The 22,291-nt window shown below is 39.1% G+C and overlaps 1 protein-coding gene across 21 annotated transcripts in view; it reads right to left on the reverse strand.

Moving 5' to 3' along the window:
- Positions 1-22,022, reverse strand: part of NRCAM (neuronal cell adhesion molecule) — a 92,992-nt gene extending 70,970 nt beyond the window's left edge. For 20 of the 21 annotated variants that reach the window (XM_063134017.1, XM_063134016.1, XM_063134008.1 and 17 more), the window contains exons 1-2: positions 21,796-22,022; positions 1,190-1,390 (exon numbers count right to left, since the gene is read on the reverse strand). In XM_063134017.1, coding sequence (XP_062990087.1) covers positions 1,190-1,298 — 109 coding nt within the window. In that variant the 5' untranslated portion in view covers positions 1,299-1,390; positions 21,796-22,022. Of the gene's footprint in view, positions 1-1,189; positions 1,391-7,351; positions 7,527-21,795 lie in introns of those variants that run through there. The other variant, XM_063134000.1, reaches the window with a different exon arrangement.
- Positions 22,023-22,291: the final 269 nt, after the last annotated feature.

Genomic DNA, 22,291 nt, shown 5'->3' on the forward strand with positions numbered 1-22,291 from the left:
TTAGTAAGAAGAAAAAGCAAGATCGTAGAAAGAGGAAGTTATTGAGAAATATACAGATCGCTCATATTGAAGATTTTTTCTAACCATTCCCATGGAAACAAATGAGACACTGAAGTTATTTTGCTAGCATGACAAGAATCAGTGTAGTTTCTCACACTTCAGCATGTGAGACACTTGTCAAATACTGATTTTTCAAGTGTAAACACTGGTTGTTACTATTACCTATACAAAATATACAGTATTGAAAAAGCCCTGAGGAGGTATGAAACTGGAATGAATGGAATGCATTTCTTTCAAGCTGTAAGCAAAAATCAATCTGTCCATGGGGCCACACGGAAGCTCAACTAAACACTTAAGACTAAGTTTAATGTTACAAACAGCACCAAGCTCTATTCCATAAGCAACATGGATAAAGTTTTTTTATTTTTAATTATCCATCCTGTTTTATTATCAGATCAATTAATTTGAATATGGGAGCCTTAAGCAACATTTTATAACCTAACTAATAGGAATTAAAACCATAGGCTTCAGTCCAAAGCAGTAATTTGAGCACTGCATGTGAAACTAGAATTGGCTTTAATGGTTTCTTTGCAGCAACTCTTGTTCTGGAAGACAGAACTACGACTCCAGTTTTAGAGGTGTTCTGTCTTTTTTGGTGGTGGGGGGTGGGGCGATAATTCCTTTGGACAGTAGCCTCAGTATTTAGTTCCTTCTTTCTATATACTCAATTAAATATCTGAAATATAAATGTTTAACACTTTAATTTGTTTCTTTGATATATGTTATTCCTGTCTTAAATCATTAACATTGCTCACTTATCAAGGAGTAAGCCCAATTAAATTCAGTGTGATTTACTTCCAGGTAGATATGTATAGGGTTGCACTACACTATTGGTTACATATGTCAGTAACATATGCTAATTGTTGATTTTTAACATATTCTGTATGTTTAAACAGCACACTGCTGGGCAATTTAAGAACAAACCATATAACAATGCCAGGGAAATTAGAACACAATTGCACTTGAAAATGCAGACAAAATAAAGGCTGTCTTGGAATGTTCTAGAACTAAGGGAAGAGTTGAGCATGAAAGTGACTTTTTGAAATGCAATGTCATTCTTTTTTTTATATGGGTTGATTTTCCGTTATCAGGATGTTTCTCTATAGCAATCTAAACTGTTAATACTTACAATCAAGTGGTACGTCCAATGCACCAATAATTTGACATAAAAAGAGAACCAAGGGAATTCTGCTTCCATACATGCTGCTGCCTCTCTCCATCCTTATTCCAAGATGCATTAAAAAATTCCCACTGCAATTGATATATGCTCAGCTTTCCCTTCTTATTATCAAAAGAGATTTCTGCAAATGGTTGTGAGAAGTTGTGCAATCTGGAAAAGAAGCAATGCCAAATGATAAAAGAGAACTGAAAGCCAGTAATGATCTGGAAGAGAAATTCAGACCACCATGAACTTGCATTATCAATGTTTCATGCATAAATTGTTTTGAATTCACTTGAAATCAGCACATGTATCATAATTGTAACGTTTGAAATCATGAGTTTTTCCACTACATGTATAAGTGCTTGAGAGACATAAGCCAACTGTCATAGCTATTGGGAGGGGCCACTGCTCAGTTGCAGAAAACATTCTTTGTGTCCAGGAGATCCTATTTTTGATCGTTAGGATTTCCAGTGAAGGCTCTCAGTTAGTTGGATTGGGAAAGAGCTCACCTGAGACTTCAGAGAGTTGCTACCAGTCCAAACAGCTACTTCTGGGCTAGACAAAAAGAATTGACACAGTAGCTCTTTTCAGATGTTATTTCAGGGGGGGGGAGGGAAGTAAGATTGTGCATCTATGTATGTTTCTTAAGTTTGGCCAAACATTCATATACACTTTTGCCTTGCAAGATAACAGCACAGGTACAAGGAGCAGAACAGGGTGTCCCTGCACAGAGGTCTACTGAAATTTCTAAGGGGGAAGGTTGCAGTAACCTCACAGTCATTGTAATCTTCTTCTCCCCACATGAGGGAGAAGGCTGAGGTATGAGCACTAGCTGAAAACTCTGGTGGTACCACTCACTCTTACTTCCTCACAAAGTACTACTGAACATCCAGGTTAAGAGACAATGTGCTGCAGCTGCTTCCTATTTGTTGTTACTCTCTGTGTGAGTTTTTCCTTGTTCTCCATAAGCCATTCTCCCACAGGTATAGGATTCATCACACTCCTGTTCTGTGCAGGCCATTAGGGAGGCCCACCCTATTACCATCAATGACTCTTCTGGCCTCAGCACATATTGGGATGTGTGTCTATCCATACAGCTATCCAATCCACACTTTAATGTAAATCAGACTTCCAATGTTATTGAGAAACCAATTTGAAGAGCAAACTATAAGCTCAGAATATCAATACCTATCTGTAGGAGGAGCATGAATGGAAAGTTGAAGCAGGTTGAGATAAAAGAAATGTTATCGATGAAGTAAAAAGACAATAAATTGCCATGCTTTCCAGTCTGCAACTCAGGAAAGAAGCAAATATATAAAGGGAAAACTAAAGTAGTTCTAAGCTAGGGGGAAATATAGCAAGTAACACACTGTCCAGTCGAAGCAGAACAAGCAGGTTTCAGGGCTAGAGCTCAGCTCTCTATGCCATGCTTCATTCCACCTCTACATGGAGTGCCAGTTTTGCAGTAAGCCAATCTCCTCCTCTCTTATCCACGGGTTGGGGGTATTGCCATATTTCCCCTGACATTTCATAAGATCAGGTTTCTGTGCTGCTACATAATAGTTCTTTTAATGTGGTCATTTAATTTTTTGCAGTAATAATCCCTTTTTATCATCTTTCATCAAACATTCCAAGTCAACCAGGTTTTACAAGTTCATATCTGTAAATAAACGAAAGATCAAAACAGAGATATATTTAAAGCTTTTAAATTAATTAATTAAACCTACTTTGAAATATTGACAGTATGATGGTCTTTAAAAAGAAGTCCACTAATTTCTCTTTAGTGTGGATATTTTGAACATTGACTGTTTTACTATGGCTGTAAGGCACTTCAGTCCCAAAGATGTGAAGTAGAAATAGAATATATAATTTTATTTATGCAAATACTAATTTATACATTTTACTTTCTATTTGTACCAACAATATCACAGCTATTAAGCTGCTTTGTCAACTCCAATTGGTCTTGGAATTTCACTTGATAAAGGACTGAAGGCTTTTCCATAAATTATATTGAAATTAATCTTCTAATCTTTTGTCTTCTTGATTTATTTGAATATATATTGGAAAAGACATTAAGCATGAAATTTATGATTGGGTTTTATTCATGAATTAGGACTACATTTATTCAACCACATTCAGGAATTTCCTACTCGTATTAAATATGGAAGGATTTTATGTTTATTTTTCTCTGTTTAGGTCCAGGTTTTATTATACATAATACATGTGTAAAAGATGTTATTCAGTGCGGCATGCAAATTAATATACACCATATTTAAATATGCACATGATTTCTTAACGGAAAGCTTTTAAAACATGTTTAAAATTTATCAGGTATTTTCTGTAATCAGGAATTACTCTATAATAAAGCAAGCCATCATAACAAGAGCAATTTTACAACTCCTTTACCTTCAAACCTTTAGATTAAAACAGCAATTCATTTTTTAAAGTTTAATTCTGTTTATTCAATGTAAAAATACATTATTTCCCAGTTTACCTACGTAGTAGGAACACAATACAATTTATTTATTAACTTTTTTCCCCATTATTATTATTATTATTGTTGTTGTTGTTGTTGTTACATTATTTTATATCCCACCTTTTTTTCCTCCAAGGAACCCAAAGCGGCATACATAATCCTCCTCTCCATTTTATCCTCACAACAATAACCCTGTTAGGTAGGTTGGGCTGAGAGTCTGTGACTGGCCCAAAGTCACCCAGTGCGCTTCCATGGCCAAGTGGGGACTAGAACCCGGATCTACTCCCAGTCCAACTCTCTAACTACTACACCACACTGGCTAGATATTATATTAGACCATTCCTTCTAGGCACCAAAGAAGAATCTGTCCACATCCTGAAAATAGGGAAAAGGTGAAAGAAATCATATTGAGGGAATAAGGAACCCTAAACTTTTCAAATGCTTCTCTTCCCATGCAACTCTGTTTCTACTGACAAGTATTGGTATGTTCCCATTTATTTCAATGAGATATGAACTGCATCCATTGGAAGCGGGTTTTAATCATATTAGTAGAGCACATAACATGGGAATGGTCTCATGCTTTACACGCAAAAGATCCTAGATTCTATCCATAGCAATAGGAGTGGAAAAGACTCCTATCTCATGCCCTGGAGAGCTGCTGCCAATCAATGTAGACAACACTGAGCTAGATAGATCAATGGTCTGACTCAGTATAAAGCAGTATCTTACCATTCCTAAAAAAAAAATCACTTGCAGCTGGTGAAAAATGCAGGAAGGTGTATAATCGAAATGATTCATTGCCACCGCCAGAATTATACCCTTTCTAATATAATCATAGTTATGTTGGAGAATTGCAGTGTTCCTCTCCCTTTCACACACACACACACACACACACACACACTGTAATGACATAAAATAAAACTATACAGAAACGACTCCCGTAGGGCTCAGACAAAGTGTGAGTTGATCTTTTTTTTTTTTTTTTTTTTTAACCAGTCATTCTGGAATCTTAGGTTATACATTTGGTCTCTTACAGAGTGAAAGCAGACATATGTATTTATTCATGCAACAACAACAACAACAACCAGACACACACAAGAAAGGAGTTGTAAAATGTAGGTATAAAGACAGCCCTTTGGTTACTAGAAATGAACCCTTGCTCACCCCTTATTTCTGAAACACTGGTAAACAGTTTCTAGATTTTTAAGCTTGTATCTGTAATCAGAAAGATTGGAAACTTGCTTTAACAACTACATGCTGAGAGTGTGTTTCCTATTCAGTACTGGCCATGCAGATGTCTATGAATCTAACACTAAAACCATAGTGTGTATTTAGAAAAAATAAAAATTAATTTAGCCAAAGATCCTAAACACATAAATGTGGAATTAATTTGCACTGAAATCAATGGGACTTCTAATTGTGTTTAGTGCCGAGTGCCAATATGAAAACAATGCTCATTTTACATGATAGAGAAAAGAGAAAAACCGAAATTTATTTTTGTGGAAAAAAGCAAATAAAATAAACATTATTTTGTCAAAATATGTTTACAGTTTTCTGTGTCTTCAGTAAACAAGAAAACAAAATTTCTGCTTATTCATTAACAATCTTTGAGGAAGCCTTAACCATTAACTTGGGACAGTATGCCAAATCTGAAACCACCATGAAACATCCTTTAAGTCATTTTCCCCTCAGAGGGTTTAGAGGTTTTCCATTAGCATTTTATACGCTTCCTTAACAAACTGCCAAGTGCTGCAAACTTCAGATTAACAATTGCCAAGTATAAGAAGTAAACTACACATTGTAGTCGTACCACTTCTTGCCTCTGCTAAATGTATGGTACTCTTTTAGGGTGGGTGAGGTTGCAGGAAAGGGACAAATTTAAAATTATGGGAAAATCTGACTGAGTCAATGAGCAAATGTTTTAAAGAAGTCAGGGAACACTGCCTAGCGGCTGTAAGAATTAACTTAGAATTTATATAAGCATCATGCTGATAGTCTTTCATTGTGAATTTCAGCTAACATAAGCCTTCGTAACTGCTGAATCAGACAATAATTGCATTGCCACTTGACAGCCACTATCCCTGGATTAAGCAAGATAGAAGAATGTTAAAGAAAGTTTTTTCTTCTTCTTTTTACCTATAAAAAAAATCCAATTACATTGGTTTTTTTTTTTAGAAAGTTGAAGTACTAGTTCTCAATTTACTTTCCCCCTCCTCCCTCTTTCCATACCTGCTACAGTTTCCCTCCCTCACCTTGTATAATCACTCAAGATGGTGACAGTGGTGTTTCTATATGGAAGCCAGGCAATACAATTGGGGGATCTAAGATGACCACCACTTGCCATGAATGGCAACTCAGAGGCTCTCATTCATTCATTCACTTACTTACTTACTACATTTCTATACTACCCAGTAGATGAAGCTCTCATACAGAAGTGCTCCTATCACTACACTGTCTGCTTGAGTGAGAATGTCTAGGGGGTGACTGGCGGTGGTGGATAAGCAGGTGCGGGCAGGTGCATTTGGGAACAACTGTTTCCCAGTCCCTTCCTCGCTAAGGCATAACAACTAAGGAAAGACCTACACAACTCTCTCACACACACACACACACGCGCGCACACACACACACACACACTGCATTCCAGTTTAAGGATTGTTATGATGCAACTTATTTCTTCACTAACATTTGTAGTAGCCAGTGTTAGCCCTGTGCAGTTATTCACATAGAGTGAATGTGACTGTAACTACAGTGCCAATGCACCTATAGTTTGTACCAACACAGGGATTATCTACACTGTTTACAGAATCCATTTGAGCAGGTTGGGGGCTGCCACTGTAATCCAGCTCCACCCACATACATTACTTCTGAGTGCTTAGAATATTTGCATAGAGGCAGAATAAGCAGTCTCCTTAGTGAGCTTTTACATATAAAGAAGGGATTTTGAGGCACTTTCCCAAAATTAACTATAGTAAAACTACATTCTCGTTCTTGGTTTATTCATTCATATGTTGCTTGCTATATACTTTCTGTGAGATGCAAACACCATTTTGCCTTCTCCGTACTTTTAATAACCTCACATTTATTCCTTGGTTGTATATTAAAAATCCAAGAGCACCTTTTAAGAGAGTGTTGCCTTAAGTTATTACATAAACAAAGCCTAAGCACTGCAATTTATAGGATCTGGTTATTTATTTTAGCTATCCATGTACAGCAAGAGAGAGAGAGAGAGAGAGAGAGAGAGAGAGAGAGAGAGAGAGAGAAGTTATGCACATGTACAGATTTTCCCACACTATTTCTACATACAATCATTTTTTTAAAAAAATCTGCACTTTATATTTATCCTTAAAAAGGAGATCTTTGCAAGTTTTAGCAAATAATCACTCATAGGTAAGTTTCTAGTTTATGCATAGATGAGTTCTTGACTCTTATTAAATAGTGTTCATTTGGCAAAATGAGACATATGCTAAGTTGAAAAAAGCTCCAGCTACAAACATCTTACATTACAGTTCTCTTGTCACATACTACTAAAGCCCAAACAACTGAAAAGGGCAAACAAACAAACAAATTAGTATACAGATAACACACACACACACAGAGAGAGAGAGAGAGAGAGAAGTTCTAAGAGCAAAAAAAGACACACAACAACATATTACCATTTCCAGGATATAGTTGCTAATTCTTAATCTGTGCTGTAAAGTGACAGAGAAGACAATTGTTCTAATAACTATTCAGCCCTTGAAAACAAATGAACAATTGTCATTCTTATTTTTTTTTAACAAAGCTGTGTGCAACATTCCCTGTGTTGACACAAGGAACATAGTTGTACAATTTAATATAGAAAAACTGCACAAGATGTTTTGCCTCATTTAAATTAACTTCACATAGAGTTGCACTTCTCATTAGCACTTGGAAAGTAACAACACTGTCCATTTATGTGCTAGTGGAACATCTAATGCAAAAAATAACTGCCACTGTAACACTCACACTTTCCTCACTCCATGTATTAATTCGTAATCTACACACAGCATTTCCTCGTTCTCTATTTATTTCTAGAAAATTGTGTCAGAGATCCTTAAATGCTGTGAGGAAGAAAGGTTGAAATCTCACTCATGACTATCACTACGTAACACTGGGCCGTTCACTATCCCTAGACTAAAGTAAATCACAGGAGTGTTGTGTTGATAAAGTTGAACAGAGCAGGAATGGTACATGCTGCCTTGACATCCACGGAAGAAAGGTGGGATACAAATGTAAGTAAATAAGTATCAGATATGCAAAATCTGCGTTGTCATTGCCAGATCCTACAGAGTCCCATCTGGCTGCAACGCGGCAATGGATCTCTGTGTGGTGGTGCCCTCCCTCTGCGATACGTCAGGCATCAAACAATCATCTGCTTCCAAGAATTACTGCAAACATACTGGTTTACCCTGGCTTTCCCCAACCATTAATATGTCTAAATGCTGCTGTTGTGCTTTTAGTGATTTTTTTAAAAAATAATTCATTGTAAAGTGCTTCGGGATTTTTAAAATGAAAAGCAGTATATACATATCTTATAATAAATAAATACCGTATTTCTTCGATTGTAAGACGCCATCGATTGTTAAGACGCACACTAATTTCAGTACCACCAACAGGAAAAAAAAAACCTAAGACACACCCACGATTCTAAGACGCACCCCATTTTTAGAGATGTTTATATGGGGAAAAAAAGTGTGTCTTAGAATCGAAGAAATAGGGTAGAATAAAATATGAGGGGGAAAGTTCCTCAGAAAAGCCACAGAAATTTCACTTGCCTGTCAATGTTTCAAACAAGCCCATGGCTTTCAAAATGATACACTGTTACTAGTATTCGTGAACAGGATAATAATTTAGCCTTCTTACAAGTGTCTTATGTTTTCCATGCATAAAACATCCATGTAATCAAAATGTAGATTACAAGAGTGTGTATGTTGGAAGTCAACAACATTTTCAAAAGAGTCCTAAGGAGAGCTTCATCATGAGATTATTATAAAACCACTATAGAGATTCACCTGGGGGGTGGGGGTGAAGGAAGAGAAGGGTCAAGAGTGTCAGCATAGTTCCAGGCAAAAGTTACCGGCTACAGATAGCATACAGAAGAGGTGGAACCTTTGAATGTTCTGGGCCTGCCAGCCTTCTGAAGGCTTCAGTTGCCTGCAATCCCTTGCTGAGACAATAACTCTTCCTTTGAGGAAATATTCCAGCCAGTATCTCTTACATAGTATGCTGTCCAGGGTCCTGACTCTTCCTTACCTTGCTGTGATCTCCTGGATCTCACAGCAGGTCTTTCTACTGCCCAAGAGCAGAAAGGGAGGAGCCAGATACAGAAGCTGTGCTTTAAATGAGCTGCTTACAGATGGCAGCTGATCTTCTGCTGCCCAGGTGTTCTGTTCATACAGATGTTCATACAAGTGCATCTGCAAGGCAGTCAGTTTCAGTCATTTCCACTGGAAAGCAGCTGTGCAACTACTTTTTGTAGTGATGCATGCATGCCTAGAAAAAACTGGATACAGTAATAGTGGTATTACAGAAAAAATCACATTAACCAATGCCTTACCTTCTGGGAAGTTATAATACTTCAGTTTATTCCTAAATTTATATTTCTAATGCATGAAACATCATGTTTTGAGTCTATACGTCTAAGTAAGAAACAAGGGAAATTGTTCTTAATAGAAACACATGGTAACATTTCAAAGAGAAAGTACACCATACTTTATAGACCTGGACTGAAACAAAATTGCTGAATATACCAAATTTTGGTATGATTTTCAAATGATGATATATTTGAGCATGACTCTGACCTATAATAAGAATTCATTTACTGGCTTAAAGCATAGAGTAATTAAGATTTTTTTTTCTATAAAGATTTCCATGGCTACAATAAAATTGTGATTATTCACTGCACTTTTTTTCTCCAAGGAAAGTCCTTAAGTAGAAACAGTATCTGGCTGACTTTAATTATACCTATATCTTTATACATTTAATTACTAAAAAGCAGAAAATAAATGACTTTTCCTTTTAAGCTATTCTTTGACATTGTTTTTTAACTACATGAAATTAAAGAGAGAGAGAAAAATTATTCAGAAATCCAGTCAGAGCCAGAGAAGCTTTCAAGCTCATTAACAATTTTACATTTCCAGCAAGTGATTTTATATCTTGACTTATCCTTCACCCACTTCAATAAAAAGCATGTTACATTTTTCTTGAATTTCAGTGCCAGAAATGTAGATGACAAAAATGAGGAATTATCTGAAAAAAATACTTTTTAAACATCTTTCATTAGATGTTACAAGTTGAATAAATCTCTAAATAAACTTCATTAAGCTTGTGCATATTTTTAAATATTTAAAGACATTTATTTCTAATAGATGTTTTGACATCAGAAGTCTATTATATTTATAATGGTTTTATTCTTTTTGATAATATTTCACAACCTAACGAATGTACTGACAGATGCATGGATGTCAGTCAGTATTTCATAAATTCACGCTGAAATGTGTTTCCTGAATCACACTTGTGGAACAGCAAAGAATTTATCCCAAAATTGTAAAAGCCAGAAAACCATATGAATTGCCATCGTTTTGGGAAACTAGACACCATCGCTGTTTCAATATCTGTTCTTTTGTCATCCTGGCACTCACATTACTCTATCCATTCTTTCAGCAGGCTTTAGAAACTGCTGCTAGTCATCAACATTCTAGTGAAACAACAACGCCTGGTAATTTTACTGGACCATGTAAAATACAAAAAAACAAAACAAAACACTGAGCTATTGAAAAGTAGAGTTACTGATGCCAGACAGATGACATTAGTGAGTAAGCCAACATATGAATCCGCTTACTCTTTGAAATTCTGTAAGGGTACACAAATTCCATCAAGTATTCTGTCATGTTAGTGATGCCACAATCTTTGCAGTAATTTAACCATTTACATGAAATCCCTAAAAATTATGGCACCTTAACAGAACAATCCTAAAACAGTAGTTGGGTGGAGATTCTGTGACAGAGAAACCACCAGTTCATAAGGCTGAGTGAATCGCTGTGGTCAAGGCAGGAGGTGGGGGCAAAATGTTTACCTCCTTTTCCCCCTCCATGGTTTTCTTTTTCAATATTTCTTCCCATATTTCTTCCCTAATTATATCAGCTCTAGGCTGCCATGTTTGCAGAACTATGTCACAGGAACAAGGGGGCTTGGGATCCTACATCCAAGCCCACCAGAGACACCCTCATTTTTATCCTACCGCTGGCAGTGGTACATCTACATCCAAAGCTTTCCACAGGTGTACCAGGGGCACTTTTGTCACATCCAATGGTCCCTCTGCTAGCTTTTAGGATTGTTCTGCTACTTTAGTAAATTGTCAGCATATTCCTTTAACTCAGGGATAATGATAGAGTATAGAAAACATTTCTTGATTGTTTTCATTCATGACTTATCCTTACAGCACTAATAACTACTGGGATTTGTAATCACATGTGTTAACTTGGGCCTCAACTAGACATAGCGGTCTAGCGGGACAGAGGGGTGAAGATCTCACAATAAAAATATCTCTCCCCTCCCCTGCTTACATGCAGCGTGTGATGATGTCAGAGGGTGAGGACATTGTGGCTGCCATTTTTAATTTTTTTCTTAAAGAAGAAGAGCGCACAAACACTCATGTGCAGAAAGGTAGGTTTTTTTAAATTTAAACTTAATTTCTCTCCTCTCCCCACCCGACCCCCGATAGGTGCAGAGCTCCTGAGCTCTGCGCCACGTGTGCGGGCCCCAGCTCCCCATGAGGAACCACAAGGAACTGGACAACCCATGATGCCCACCCACATGGGATCATCTCGAGACTGCGGAAAAAGCGGGCTCAAAGGTGAGTGCGAGATCCTGGGGCAAGGGAGGGATCATCCCTCCCTGATCCCAGGATCCCCTGTGCATCATGTAGACACACAGCGATGGTCCTGGGGATCGCCCCGGGATTTCGCCCTGTCTAGCTAAGGCCTTGCTTTCTGATTCTTCATGAAGGACAAGGAATCCTTTTCTCAAGAGCAACTCATCTTATAATGTAATCTAGAGTTTCTGGCTGCTGACAAAACCATCACAAGCTTACTTACTTATGGTTACAAAATCCTTTTCCTTAATGAGATAGTAGGGTGAAATAGACCCCAATTTAGTCATAGTGTTTTTAAAAATCCAAATCAGTTACATTTTACATTGTCTCCAATTGAACAGGAATCAAATGAAATTTAGTTAAGGATTATAGTACAGAATGCGATGTTCTTCTGCCACACCCCATTCCAGCCACAGGAGCACAGCGCAACTTGTAACCATTTGTGTTCCTTCTCGCAGGAACTCCAGCTGAAAAGCTGCCCGTGAGCATGGAATGTGGTACAGAGTTCTAGCTACAATGTAAGTAAATGGCAATTTGAAAGTCACCCCAACATCAGAAAGAGAATGTATACTTTTTTGTGCATTTGTGATTGAAGGACTTTCATTAAGGTTTTGTAGTGATGATGAATGGAGAAAGCAGTCTGATGCAAGTGATATCATACTGACACAGACAGAAAATGAGTGCCACACACTACAGATATCAAAAGTTGCCATTGCACTGAAAAGATATCCATGCAATTGTATCCTATCCAATTAGTAGAAATAAAAGCAGATAACTGTGTCAACATATAAATGCATGTCACAGATAAATGTATATACACACACACTGCAACTTTGTTCTGGCTTGGTATGCATAATGTTCTGAAACAGTGAGATTGCTTGACTATGTCACATTGATCCTTTGTGAGCTTTGCCCTTGTGTGAGATCTGCTATTGGCAGCACAATATGCATCAACAGCAATTTTCTGTGAGGAGAAAAGGACTGAATCTGTTTTGTCAACTCATGGGATTTCAAAGTAATGGACCTGTTTCATGTACAATCTTGTACATATTAGCAGTTACTATAGGTCCCAAAAGGAATAAAAGCTGTCAATGTAACTGACAATGAAGGTTAAAGGACTTTTAAATGAGAGACTCAATGAAGACTTATTCTATTGGGAGGAGAAAGTAAAGGGTTATGTGTATGGAAATGAAGTATGAATCTGCAGTGATATTGAATTTTGACCTGTCATATTTCTAGACTATACTAAGCAAAGTTCTTACCTAGCAAGGGGAGCATTTGTTATTTGTTGTTGAAATAAAATGTAATGTATGACACTTTAATCACCTGTGCATAGTGTGAGCATGTTCATTATCCTCTAAATCAGGAATGGGAAACCATTAGCCTCTGAGCCAGATTAGGCTCATGAAAAAAAAACCTCCCTTGATTCAGAGGTCTATGCTAACTGTCTCCAGAAAATAGCATCGGGTGACTGCACCTCAGCTGAACCGTGGGATGCCACAGAGCACCACCCTATCCCAAATGTTATTTAATATCTATATGAAGCCATTGGGAGTAGTCACCAGGAGATTTGGGGCACGGTGTCACTAGCATGCTGATAACCTTAGATGTATTTCTCTGTGACATCTGAATCGGGAGAGGCTGTGCACATTCTGAACCGGTGTCTTAATGCAATTATGGCTTGGATAAGGGCCAATAAACTGAAACTGAATCCTGAAAAGACAGAGACTCTATGTCAGTGGTTTTTAACCTTTTTGGTGTCACACCTCCCTTGTGAAAAATCTTATGACCCACGCCTCCCATGTGTTAACGGCCCAAAATTTAGGCTTAGGCAGGACGAGTTTGCATTTTTTAGTTCTGTCTCTGGACTAAAAAATGCGTATTCAATTAAATGAACACAAACACAAGCAATGAACAGTTTTGTGGAAATAAAATCTGAATTTAAAGAAAGTATTTCTAATAGCTACACACATAAAAGGATAATTTCAAAATAACTTCAGTGTGATCGCTGTTGTTGTTTGTGCTCAGCAAAAGTAGTTATTGAAGGGACAATGTTAGACAATGCTAGGCGCATATCATCTCTGGCATCCAACCAATTTCTAGCTTTGGTTTTTATGCTGACAAGAGTTGAAAAGTATTTAAGAGTTAACAGCATTTAACAACGCTAAGTTTGTTTTCTAATGGACCCCAGAACTGTTGTTTTTAAATGGATACTGATGTTTTCATACTGTTGTTTTTTATGTCTCTGATGGTTTTTAAATTTTGTATACTTTTTAATGTTTACTGTTTTAACTTTTGTGAACCGCCCAGAGAGCTTCGGCTGTGGGGCGGTATATAAATGTAATAAATAAATAAATAAAAATCCAGATTCACATAGATAGGTGGTTGGAAATGGAATTAATGATGAAATAGCTTTCTTTGCCAGAACAGGATATGCAGCCATTTGAGAGCACCAAAATTCATCAAGATTTTGATTGAAGAAATCAAATCAAGTTTAGGGAGAAAAAGCCGATGCTGGGAGTTGTAGGCCTTTTCTCCTGTGCTCCTAGGCCAGCAATTGGAGACCATGTGACCTCACCCTCTCCAAACAGCATTCAGATAGAACTCTTGGGCTGCTGCATTTTCAAGGAGTGCTTTTAAAAATATAAAAAAATAAAGAAGAAAGGAACAACTGACTAAACTTCAAATGGTGGAAACCCTGTCCCTTTCCCCAAGTAGAAATTCTCCAAAAATTTCTCCTTTCCCCAGCCTTTTTCTCCAGAGTTTTCATTTTCCTCCCACTCCCCACGAAATGCCAAAAAATGGAACAATCGAAACTTTCGGCCTGGCTCTACCTTTTGCAATAAACCAGAAAAAAGTGACTTAGAACAAAGCAGTCACTTACCTTGAAAGATTGTTCTTCACGAACGCTAACGCACATGTAGCAGGTAATGATAACTACGGTAACGCACATGGTGTACAAATGAGCTACATCGTAGCTCCCAAGATTACTAGAAAGAAATAAAGTTGGGCCAAACTGCGCTGCTATGTACTTGTAAAATAAACAATTTATAGTTGAGAGGCTACTCACACCTCCCCTGGAGTCAGTCCAAACCTCCCCTGAGGAGGCGTACCCCACCAGTTAAGAACCCCTGCTCTATGTACTGGCAGTTCCCAGGTCCAGAAATTGGGATGTTTGACTGTTCTGGATAGGATTGCACCCACTCTGAAGGAGCAGGTCCATAGTTTGGCAATGCTCCTGGATCAATTTTTGTCCCTGTAAGCCCAGATTGCCTTGATGGCCTGGAGCACCCATTACCAACTTTGGCTGGTACGCCAACTATGGCAATTCCTGGATAGGGATAGCCTAGCCACTGTGATCCATGCACTGGTAACCTCATAATTAGACTATTGCAATGCACTCTATGTGGGGGCTTCCCTTGTGAGTGGTTCAGAAGCTGCAGCTAGTACAAAGATGCAGCAGCTAGGCTCACTGGGGCACCTAGCTAGACTCACATAACACTTGTGTAAAAAGAACTGCACTGGCTGCCTATTACTACCAAGCCACGTACATGGTTATGTTATTGTACGAAGCCCAAAACAACTTGGGACCAGGATACCTAGCAGACCACCTTCCCTTATATATAACCAGGTGACTTTTAAAATCATCAGAAGAGACCTTGCTGATCATACCAAAATGAACAGAATGTCGCCATGAAGAACCCTGATGGCAGGGCCTTCTCTGTAGCAGCACCCACCCTCTGGAAAACCCTCCCTCATGCAGTTCGCAAGGCAGAAAATGTGACATCTTTTAAACACCTCCTGAAAACACACTTGATCACTCAGGCCTTCCCTGAGCTGTAAGTCAATTAATCATTTTACTGCTCCTTGAATTGTTTTTACTGAGTTGGAGGTGGTTTTAATGTTGTGTTTTTAAGATTGCATTTAAATGTATTTTAATATTTATTGTGAACTGCTGATGGATTTTATTCTATTTGGTGATATACAAGTGACACAAATAAATAAATAAATAAATAAATAAATAAAAAAGCATTCCCATCCAGCCCTGCACTGAAATCCTGCCTTTTTCCTGCTGCTCAGGTATTCCCTGCTAGTCAGCTGAGCAGCATGGGGAGCAGTTTCATCAGGATCAAAGAGAGGGCAGTTAGCCCTTCCCTTCTCTCCCCCATGCTCCTGATGAAAATAGTTTCTGATGCTATTAAGCTTAGAAAAATGGGGTGGGGGAGTCTTTGGGATAGGATGGGTGGGTTAAATCTCCACTACAGTCCAATGAAAATGCTCTCCCCTGCGCTGTTCCCCATTTAGCAGTGGGGAAAAGGGGGCAGGGCTGCACATAAAGTTTAACATTACCTGGAGCCCCATCCCCTTTTCTCCACTGCTCAGCTGATCAGAGGGAAAAGAATATGTGGATGTATGGAGGAAAGTCAGTGTATGTAAGGGGGCAGGGGAAATGGTGTACATGAGCTAGCGGGGGGGGGAGTTTGTCTAGGTGAGAGAGTGTGGGTGCTGAGAGAAAAGTGAGTAAGAAGGATGTGTAAATGTTCATATTATATACTGCAACTATTGCTGCTGTTGCTGTAAAATTGTATTACTATGATCCTAACCCGTCTTCTGATGGCATGCACCTCCCAATAGGTTACTGCAAACCCCCAAGGCAACATAGCCCTTGAGAAAACGCCCCCAACTCCTCTGCTCTAAACACTTGCAAATTGTTCTGTTGTTTGATGGCAGATTTACAGAAAAGCAGCCATGCTGCACCTGCTTTAAATTTAGCTGCACAGAAGTAGTTTTAAAAGGGGAGTTTGTAGTAGAACTCTCATCTTTGCCATGTTGCTAGAAGCTTACAAGAGGAAATGGTATTTTGAGGATTGGAGGTCCTGTATGCATACATACATAAGTGCTGCCATGAAGAGGAAAGTCCTGTACATGCCAGAGTGAATGCAGTTGTTTGCATTTATTTATTTATGCCATGATCTGAACATCTTTGAAAGCAATATTTAAATTCTTCCCCCATTTTGATTTTTGAGTGTCTTCTCTGAATATCCTATGCAAAGTACTTTATATTATAAATTAATACTAGCTTTTTCACAGCTACTACAACAAATAACTATCTAATAAAATTACTGTGCTGGTAATTTCATCACACATCCAAACCTGATTAGAAATGTAAGGATTCTTCTCACTGTGTTGTAGAGTGCCATGGAGAACTGGCACTTTATATAGATATATGCCCAGCAGGGTACATTCACAGCATGACAAATTTTAGTTTGTATTCACCCACAGTTTTGCTCTAATTGAGTGAGTTATTTCACATGTAAATGGTTTAAAGAAAGACTATACTATAAAACACTATAGAAGAGGAACATGGCTTGATTTATTGTTTCTAGTTCAAATGGGTGCTCACTTTTACCATGGATGGTTTAAGTATAGTGTAATGTATAAACAAAACTATATTCTAGGATATGGATTGGACCATCCAAGATTTGTAGTCCTTTGCATTTTTATACAACAGCTATAAATCTTTTTGGATCATCTAACAGTGTGGCACATCTGCTGATTTATATCTACTATTGTCTCAGCAATTTCAAGTAAATCAATAGAACCCTTGAAAAACTGCATTATTTTTAGGCATTTTATAAACTTTATAAATCAAGTAGTCATCCCTCTACTTCAGCCTATATTCTATATCCTTTGCATTCTGTAATAATCTAGCATCCTTTTGATTACTGGTCATAAGCACAGTACATTATCAAAAGCTTTTTCTAAAATCCGGATTATGTCCACTGCTTTTCTTTTCTTTTTTGGGCACTTCAGTTCTCTTAAGAACACAGGAATGCAAGATGCCCAATTCACCAACTATACACCCATAGATGGATTGTTTCAGATCTTTTCTCAACAGCTAACCCTCTGGTCAGTCTTCTCCTCATGTGGAGCAAAGGGAACAGGGAAAGATTTGAAATCTGTCTTTGTGTGACAGAGCTTTGAAAGCTCTGAAGTTTGTAATTTTACTTGCTAAGATAAGGTATGTTTCAGTAAGTTAAATATTTATTTTCTTATATTCCTAATACTCTGAACTCTAATAAAGCTACTTTTATACAAGGGGATTCAGGGGGGGATCCGCATGTCGCTCCCAGAGCGCTTCTATGCGATCCCAGTGCACCCCGAAAACGATAGTCTGACTTCCCTGTAAAAGAAACGAGGAAGAGCCGTCCATGCCGCCGCCGCCGCCAACGAGGAGAGCTCTCCCCCGGCCAGGAGAGCTCGGCAAAAGAAGGAGGGGTGGACGCTCTTCACCCCTCCTTCTTTTGCCGAGCTCTCCTCGCCAGCGGAGAGCTCTCCTTGGCGGTGGCGGCGGCAGCATGGACGGCTCTTCCTCATTTCTTTTACAGGGAAGTCAGACTATCATTTTCGGGGTGCACTGGGATCGCATAGAAGCGCTCTGGGAGCGATGTGCGGATCCCCCCCAGATGCCCCTCCCACACGTTCAAGAAACTATGAAGGTTCACTTGGCACCTACATTATATGCTTTTAGACGCCAGGTGAAGACCTTTTTATTCTCCCAACATTTTAACAATTTATAAATTTTAAATAACATGGTTTTAAATTTGTAATTTTGCATTGCTGCTGTTTTTATCTGGTTGAGCTTTTATATTGTATTTTATATTATGGTTTTATACTGTTGTTTTATACTTTGAATGGTTTTAGTTTTTGTGAACCGCCCAGAGAGCTCCGGCTATTGGGCGGTATAGAAATGTAATAAATAAATAAATAAATAAATGAAGGGGGCACATGGCCTAGCCCTACTAGCCACAACATTTGACGGTTATCCCACCCACCCCGCCCATCCACACATTTGGCAAGCATGAGAATGGTAGCAGCAGTGTTTTAAAATATTTTTGGCATGGTTTATTTTGACCCCTCCCCACCCCAAGATCGACCAGGGGGACTGGGCCCTGCTGGAATAATCAGGTAAGAAAAGATTTCTGTTGTAGTCAAGGCTAATTGAAAAAGGAGACGTGCAGCACATTTTCTAGAACCCAGCAATCAACTGAACCATCTTGCTTGTGATGTCTTAGAATCAGAGTTTTGCTGGGAAAGAAAGAGCCAAGCTGAACTTAGCTGAAAACTAATGCGGAGAGGGAGGAAGGGAGGGAGGAAGGCAGAGTTGACATTAAGAGCAAAGACGCCAAGCTCTGAATAGTAAGATTCTAGTTCTCCTACCATTCATGAACAGTGTCTCTTCAGTTCAATTCAGACCCCTTTTGAATTGAATCATCCTCAGCCTCCCCTTAAAGCATTTTGGGGTCCCTGGGTATGGTTGTAGATGGGATCAAGAGGAGGCCCTCTCTTATGTCTACTCTGCCCCTGCCTCAGAGGTGGAGTCCCATTGCTATTTGCAGGGATGAACCTATGGCTCCTCCTGGTTTTCTGACATGAGCTGTTCTGGGGTGCTTTTCATCTCTGGGAGCTCTAGCTCCTCCTCTGAAGAGGATTCCTACAGTGTCCCACCTCCAGAAGAGATTGTGGATTACTGAGTCATCCACTTGTGCAACAAGGAGAGAGTTTGCCTCAGGATGTCTGTGAGAACATTGCCCTCCTCAGCAACATGAACTGCCCTGAGTCCGATGTTTTGAGGAACATACCATTCATAGATTTCCAGAGTCAAGGCCAGCAGGGCTCTGGAAAATGTAACCCCTTGCTGGTTCAGGTAATATACAATAGTGGTATCATCTGATGCAAGCGCCCTGAACAGTGCAGCCCTGCAGCTCCAAGTTGAAGGCCCTCAGTGCCTTCAGGAAGACAGCAAGAAGCTCCAGTAGGTTGATATGGCTATGAAATTTGTCCCTGGACCATCTTCCCTGTAGCTCAGAGGGTACCACAAATATTGTAGGTGCAAGGGAGAAGGTGTGGGTTGTATCCAATGTTACTCCTACTTTGAATAGGTCCATTAAAAGGAATGAGACTTACTTTAGACTAACATTAGCTACAGCCCTATATTTCTCAGAAAGTCATTACTGCATTTTGTTTCCAAGGAACTATATTCAGAGGAGTGGCTATATACTGTGGAATATTAAGGTACACCATGTCAGACATTTGTTAAAATAACCCCAGATTATTTATTTCAATAGGGTATTATAAATAATCTCACATTTTAAAAACAAATTGGTCTGGGGAAAATTCCTTGTCAGCATCAAAAGTGATGATCAATTAAACATGGCCAACAAATTACTCTAGAATAAAAAGGTAATATTAGTCTACAAGTAAACTATCCCTCCATTCCAAATCACTTAAAGATGGAAAGGAAAATAAATGGCCTACAGACTGCACTATAAGTATTATCTTTAAATAAAAAACATAGAAAAGAAATGTTGGTTCATTATTAAAACAAATTTAGTGCAAGAGCAGTGGTTAGTAGAGAGTGGACATATAAAAGACATAGGAAGGGGGGAAATAGGCGAACAACAGGTAAGGTTGAATTCTTGGCTAATCCTGCAAGTTGCTATGGGGCCTCAGTAACTCGTAAGATAATGCCTAGCAGTGTTGTCCTTAATTACAAAATGTCAGTGGACAGAAAACAAGGGCTTTGTGTTAAATCAGAATGTTGATCCATACTGCAGAATAAGATGACCACTTAATTGTATATGTCCACAGAATTGAAAACTAAGAGCAGTTTCTGTTATCCTGTACAAGAACTGGATCACAAATATCCTGTGCTTTCTGTTTCTGTGCAACAAATATCATCTCTCTCAGTCGATAGTTATACAACATCCCAATGCAGAAACAACTTGCAATTATCTTGGTGGGAAAAAAGCTGAATGGTGTATTTTGGATATAACGTTATGTACAGGGACATGAATGTAAAAGGCAATGGTCTTATATAAACAGATTTTGGGGGGCTCTCATAAAAACAGGAAAACTGTTTTTTCATAGCATGCTCCTGCTTAGAGTTCTATGAGAAAAGTCATGTGGGTTGTTTTATTCTTTGAGTAAACATGTCTGGGAATTGAAGGGCAGTATGTAAACACATATAATAATTGATATTATAATATTGTTGCCCTCCATTTACCTGGATTCCCACCTTGGGATTTCCTTTCCTTTCCCACTGCACCGCCCCTGCTGCCACTTACCGCCATCCTGCTTCTTTCCCCCAATGCCTGCCAGTCCTGCCAGTCCCAACCAACCTGCCCCTGCTGCCACTTCTGATCCTCCCACTGGCTCTACTGCTCCCAACCTGACCGCCTGCCCCTGCCACCACCTCTTCTGATTCTTTCCTGCTCACTGGATCTGCCTTCCCCAATCTGCCCCCTGCTTCTTCCCCACTGGCTGTCAGTTCTGCCGCCCCCAACCCACCTACCCACCATCACCACAGCCGCTACTTCTCTCCCCCACCACTTCTTCCCACTGCTATGGTCCCCTCAGGACCAAGGAAAGAGGAAGTCTGCCAATTTTCTACTTCCTCACTGCTGACCTGAATGTGGGGTAGGAAAAAGGGGATAAGTGGGCATAACTAGGAGTGGAGAATGAGGGTCCTGGTGGGAACATCTGGGGGTCCTGATGTGTCCCATGGCAGCCTTGCGGGCTGGGTTGTCGAGCCCTGCTGTAAAGAGTCCACAAACAGTTAATCCCACTGATGAAACAGTATGGAGAATTAAGATTTTTAAAACTATTATTATAAACTCATACCACACATTTTCAGATACCCATTTCTTCAGAATATTTTTAATGTTTCTCACTCTTATGTTTCTGTACTATTTTCCACCCACCAATAAATATTGTTGCCTGCAGTATTTATTTCTTTACTAATCTTGAGCAAAGCATATGACTGCCAGATACCGGAGATCAGCTGAATCAGCAGTGGCAAAAGCAATGACTTGACTCCTGAAGCTGAACCACGGTGCCTACAAGATCGATCACAATACGAAGCTATTTCAGACTCCTTTGCCAGGCAACATCCATATCCTCCCTTACTCTCAATTTCTAGGCAGGAGGATCAGCTTCTGCAGCTCTTATTCAACAGAGGTGCACTGGATGCCATGTTAGAGGGGAGAAAAAGATTCTATACATTCTCTAATGTCTTATGGCACCATATCTAGAAAATATAGCCAAATGAAAATATCCACTTATTTTCTAATACAACATATCCATGAAATCATAATTCCCAATAGTTTACTTTCCAGGAATTGACAAAAATGAAAATGGTTTTACCTTTGTTTGCTGTTCCGTTCTGATGTGGCCAGCCTGAGTCTGACCTCTTTTTTATCCCTTGGTCTTCAAGAAGCTATTAGATCTGGGGTGGGGAAAGGGATAGTTATTGAAAAGATACTCCAAACAATATTTTCCTGCAGGTTTAATTTTTATATTGTTAATTAAGCATTTTAAAGTTTATGTATTATTCATTCCAGAAGTCGCTGCACTGAAACAACAGCTCCTAGAACAGGAGTTGGCAAGTTGCGGCCCTCCAGACGTTTTTGGCCTACAACTCCCAGTCATGGTGATGGATGATGGCAGTTGTAGGCCAAAACATCTAGAGGGCCACAAATTGCCAACCCCCACCTAGGATCTGATATGAAAGGCGTAATGCTGGATAGTTCCTCCCCTTGTGGTGCTACTTGGACTTTATCTTATACTGCTATTGGTGTTTGCTGTAGCTTCCTTGGTCCTGAGGTAGCAACAGCTTCCCTGTGCATGGCCTAATGCAACA

This window comes from Elgaria multicarinata, chromosome 9 (assembly GCF_023053635.1).
Source record: "Elgaria multicarinata webbii isolate HBS135686 ecotype San Diego chromosome 9, rElgMul1.1.pri, whole genome shotgun sequence".
Lineage (NCBI taxonomy): Eukaryota > Metazoa > Chordata > Lepidosauria > Squamata > Anguidae > Elgaria > Elgaria multicarinata.